At 36.2% G+C, this 5,495-nt stretch overlaps 1 protein-coding gene across 1 annotated transcript; it reads left to right on the top strand.

The window, feature by feature from the left end:
- Positions 1-3,124: 3,124 nt before the first annotated feature.
- LOC130996199 (tubulin alpha-2 chain-like) lies at positions 3,125-4,970 on the top strand. The gene is made up of 2 exons (XM_057921710.1): positions 3,125-3,732; positions 4,468-4,970. Exon 2 carries the CDS (start codon positions 4,537-4,539, stop codon positions 4,786-4,788), a length of 252 nt encoding a protein of 83 aa, XP_057777693.1. The 5' UTR covers positions 3,125-3,732; positions 4,468-4,536; the 3' UTR covers positions 4,789-4,970.
- The last annotated feature ends 525 nt before the right edge of the window (positions 4,971-5,495 follow it).

The following is a 5,495-nucleotide window of genomic DNA, read 5'->3' as shown; positions in this document are numbered from 1 at the left end:
GATTATTTGTCAGACAAACACTCTGGGCTTATGCTTAGAGGTGCACAACAAACCTACCAATCCACCCTGAATTAGATTTAACACTTAGCACGTCCTGGCACTGTCGTGTCCAATCAGCTAATGCTAAGGTAATTGGAGTCAGAACCTTTAATCTGAACTCCCTCTTGGTTTAAATGGTACCAAGGTAACCGCGTAGTTTAGTTTTCTGGTACTAAACAACAACCACTCAAACTCACTTTTCTCTCGGTTGAAAAGGGGGTTTGGACTCTTCCAACTACGATTACTGAGAACAGGCTCTCAAGTAATCCATTCTAGGCTTAAGATAAAACACGAAGTGCCTAGTCTAATAAGAGAGTTTAGGTAATCAACTAGATTGATTTTATAACGTTATTACTCTCTTCTTCGATTCGAAATCTATCTATCTTTGGAAGTGCTTGACTCTTTAATTCGACAGAGCTTCAGCATATGTCTTTGAATCGGTTTATGATTGCAATTGTTCCTCGAGCTCTATTTATAGGCGAAGTCTCGAATAGATCCGTTGGAGAGATGGTCTTCAAGGTTTCTGCCGTTGCGAGAGGATGTCGCTTCTTGGGCTGAGGTGGCAATCTTTGGATACTCCATTTGACAGAATTTTGAATTGTTTTGTCCTCAGAGTGTGGTGCTTCTGCATCTTTAAATATAAAGGGAAACTCTGGTACTTGCAAGGACGATCTTCAAATCTTCGACATTTAATGCTGTTGTACTTGAGCATTTAATGCAGCGTGTCCGGTACTCTTCTCTTCAGTAAAATGCAGAATGTCGACTGGTACTTGACTAGTCTTCAGTTCAATGTTGATATTGAATTGTATGAACATCTTCGACTGATGACTGATGACTTCTAGTCAGGTTGCGTCCTTCTGTTCGTTCAACGAAGTATGTTTCAGTTGTGTTGTTTTTTATCTTCAGTCTTCTGTTCCTTGTCCAGCTGAACTAAAGTCTTTACAGCTTCAGTCAGGGCCTGTGAGGCCTGGAACACTTGGACCTGCAATAGAACAAAAGAGAAGCAAAGCATTCTAATGGTTTTGGTATCATCAAAACTAGTTGGATATCTTTTTGTGTCCCAAAAATATGTATATATACAATTTTAAAATTAAATTTCTAATGTTTATTTTAGTTGATTGAATGATTCAGTACTTATAAAAATCATAATTGTTAGATTGTTATATACACATTGTATATTCTTGAAATGAATGATGGATAATAATAAAAAAATATAATTTAATTTTGCTTATTTTTTTGTTATGTACACATAGTATATTCATGAAATGAATGATGGATAATAATAATAAGAAATATAATTTAATTTTTCTTTTTTTATTTTATTTTTTAATTTTTTAGTTTTTTTTTTTTTGGGTTTTTCGGTTTACCTATAAAATTTCGATTTATTCAATTATGTTTGATTTTTCTAAAACCAAATATAAAATCAGTTTGATTTGCATTTAGTAAAAATCGAATCGAAAACTGAATGCACACCCTTACTTGATGTGGGGTAAATCAAGTGATCAACATTATCCCTTAACAAGGCTGAAGAGCTAGTATTATTGTGCTGATAATAATAATTCTTATGGAAACAAAAACTCGATTTTTATTATTATTATTATTATTATTATTATTATTATTATTATTATTATTATGTGTACTTTTTCCTTTGGACCAAGCTGACGAGGAATAAGCCCGTATAACTTGGCGTGATAGGGCTTGCTCTCATAACAAAAACGTGAAAGAAAACAAGTTACGTGCGAGGTGGCCACATGGTACCCGAGGTCTGAAGTAGGGGTGGGACGGTACGATATACCTTATTAAATCGACCATACCTTATATCTTACCTTTACCTCCGGTATGGAGAAAATTCATATCTTTACCTTACCTTTACCTATTGTATACCTTAGTTCGGTATACCTTAAGTACGGTATGGAGAATATGCAAAACTTTTACCGTACCTTTATTTCGGTATACCTTATAGAATTTCGGTATACCGCACTTTAACGGTATACCAAAATAATCGGTATTACCGAAATCGATAAAATTCAATACGGTAAAAAATTGATAACTTATTTATTTAAAACATGTTTAGATAATTTATAAATATTTTTAAAAATATAAACATAAAAATATATATTATATATTTTAAGACTATAGATTTTGATACGATATATACCGCGATTTTCGGTATACCAATATATACAGACAATTGCGGTATATCAGAATAAGGTATTGTACCTTATTATCGGTATATACCGAATATTAAGGTATACCATAATAAGGTATGATACCGCATCACCGGTATATACAGTAATATCCGGTATATGCCGGTATACCAGTAATACGGTATCATATCGGTGTTCCAGTTTATACCTTTAATACGGTATTTATTAATTTTTTTGGTATATACCGCGGTAACGGTATACGCCGGTATACCCCGGTATCTGGAAAATCCATACCTTTACCTTACCTTAAATCTTCGGTACGGTATCATACCTTACCATAAAAATCGGTATACCTTAAATTCGGTATTTTACGGTACAGTATGGTCGGTATACCGAGTTTTTGGTATATTTTTCCAGCCCTAGTCTGAAGGCCCCTTTTATCGAAAGAGCATACATAGGGGTGAGCATCGGTTCGGTTCGGTGCAAAACCGAAACAAAAATTCAAAACCGAAAACCGAACCGATGGTTAAAATTGAAACCGAACCGCACCAATTGGGGGTTTGGAACCGAACCGAAACCGAACCGATAAAACCATTAGTTTCGGTTCAGTGAACCGAACCGAACGATGCAATTTTTTTTTTTTTTTCGAAAATACCAATTAAAAATTGTAAAATAATGTAAAATACACAAATTTCAAATGTCAAATCCCCACAACATGAACATGATAAATAATTATATATATAATTGTGAATTAGGGTTTTAGTTTTAGGTTAAAAAATTAGAAAAATAATTATATATTATAAAATAATGAGTTAATATATAAGAATACCCACTTTCATATACCAAAAATAAATTTTACCCACTCAAATAAAAACATAAAATTTTACCCATTTTTTACTCAAAAAGACCGAAATTCCCTTAAGATAAAACTTAAAAAAATACCCACCCCAACCCATCATCTCTCTTTCCTCTCGATCTCTCTCTCTATGCCTGGGCGGTGGAGTTCTCTCTCTCTCTTCTTTTCCGTCGTTCCTCGCGCCGCCTCTTCCAGCATCGAATCGCCGTCGCATCGCCTCCTCCGGCTGCAACGGAGAATTGCAGGTGGTGGCTGGTATGAATTACAGGCTCGTGATCCCCGTCAAGGATGGCGCCGCAGCCGCCCCGAAAACCTATACCGTCGAATTCCAGTTGGTTCTTCGTGAATAGCTGGAGGAATTGAATGAATTGGCTGATTTGTGGCAATGGCGGTGCGGTCCTCCGGCAATTGCGTGGCATGAAGAGGAATTGGTTGATTTGTTGCAATGGCAGTGGGGGCGGTGGGTGAATCCCCTATGTTGTTGAAGCTATAAATTGAATTCGCCGCTCTCATCCCATCCACGCCGCGCCCCTTTGCGCGTCCGCTTCCCTGCACCACCACTAACAACAACAGCCGTGCGCCGCCCGTTCTCACGCCATAAAAGATACCGGCCTCTGTAGCTCGGAAGAAGTCAGCCAAAGAGTTGAACCCTCCGCCTCTCTCATCCCATTCCCCTCTCGATTTGCTGCTGTAAGTACTCATTTTGCGGTTTTTTCTGCTCCATTTTTTCATTCTCACTTTTTTGGGTAATACTTTGAATTATTATGGTTGTGATTTATTTTGTCTTCTTTTATGATTTATCGATCTCGAATTCTTGATTATGACCATAGATTCAGCTATTGATTAATTTTGATTTTGATTTTGCATGTAAAATGGAAAAAATTAGAAGAAGAAAGGGTTCGTATTTTATCAGTAGTATCAATTATTCGGACCTGTTGAAACGAAATTTGCATCATCATTATTATTCGCCTTGTTTTCTTTCTTTGGTGTTGAATTCTTGGAAAATCACATTCTCTATAGCTTATGGAATCAATTTTCTGCAATCTGTCCTCTGCATGCTCGACAGAATGCTTGAGAGAGGATTTTGTTTCGTTCAATTTATTTCTGCTGCGTTTTTTACCAAGCTTTTAACCGAGTTGTATTTCTTGTCTTGCTGTGTGAAATGATTGATGATGGGCAACAACATTTGAGTTGTATCACTTCATGTAATAGGATGCTCCTATGTTGTCACTACTTATAGGAATAGAAAATTGAAAGTAGCTTGCGGGAGGTTAAAATCATTTTGTTAAGTAGAGTACTCAAATATATGCTGGATTAGCATTTCTGGCATTACAGTATTTCAACATTTTTTGTATAGGACTAATAAGTGTTACCTTTAATTGTTCTGTTCCATATAACTTTTTAAACTTTTCGTCATGTTACCAGTTTGTCGACTGGTGCCCAACTGAGTGTGGTATCAACTACCAGCCACCAACTGTCATCCCCGGTGGAGACATGGCCAAGGTGCAGAGGGCCGTGTGCATGATTTCCAACTCAACTAGTGTTGCTGAGGTCTTCTCAAGGATTGATCATAAGTTCGACTTGATGTATGCCAAGCGTGCTTTTGTGCACTGGTATGTTGGTGAGGGTATAGAAGAAGGTGAGTTCTCAGAGGAGAGGGAGGATCTTGCTGCTCTTGAGAAAGATTACGAGGAAGTCGGGGCAGAGTCTTCTGAAGGAGATGATAATGAGAATGAGGAGTACTAAAGAAGCAGTTGTCATATGAACTCCCATGTTGGTTTTTAAGTGTGTTTTTTCAGTGTCATGTTTGTCTAAAAATTTATGTTGTTGTTTTAAACTATTTCCCTATATTTCATTAAAGTTTTTCTCTACCATGTACGAATCTTTGGATGGCATTTAAAACAAGTAAACAATTCTGAGCGTGCAAAGCAAGGTTGGTGGTGGTGTGTGAAATGCCAATAATTCTAGTAGGATTAAAAGGCGAATAATAGTCTTTAATCTTTAACAAGGTTTCTTCGTAATCATGTTTGCAACTAAAAATGGTGGCCTGGTAGGAGAAAAAAAATACTGATTTGTGAGTTAGTTCCTGTAGTTTCTCGTTTGATGCTTCGATTTGATAATGCGTATATGTTCAAGTTTTCATTTTTCTTGAATTCATAACTAGATCTATGAATTCACAATTAAATGTTCTTGAATTCACGACCTGATCTAGGAATTCACAACTTGATATTCTTGAATTCACAACTTGATATTCTTAAATTCACAACAAGATCTATGAATTCACAACAAAATATTCTTGAATTTACAATCAGATATATGAATTCACAACCAAGTCTATTGCTGGTTGTGAATTCAAATTTTGAAATTCCAATTTACGACTACTTGAATTCACAACCAACACTAGCAATTCAGCCGTGAATTAATTCACAACCAGTTTGATGAATTCACGGCTG

This window comes from Salvia miltiorrhiza, chromosome 7 (assembly GCF_028751815.1).
Source record: "Salvia miltiorrhiza cultivar Shanhuang (shh) chromosome 7, IMPLAD_Smil_shh, whole genome shotgun sequence".
Lineage (NCBI taxonomy): Eukaryota > Viridiplantae > Streptophyta > Magnoliopsida > Lamiales > Lamiaceae > Salvia > Salvia miltiorrhiza.
Note: the sequence above shows the minus strand (reverse complement) of the source record. Positions and strands in the feature narration are given on the sequence as shown.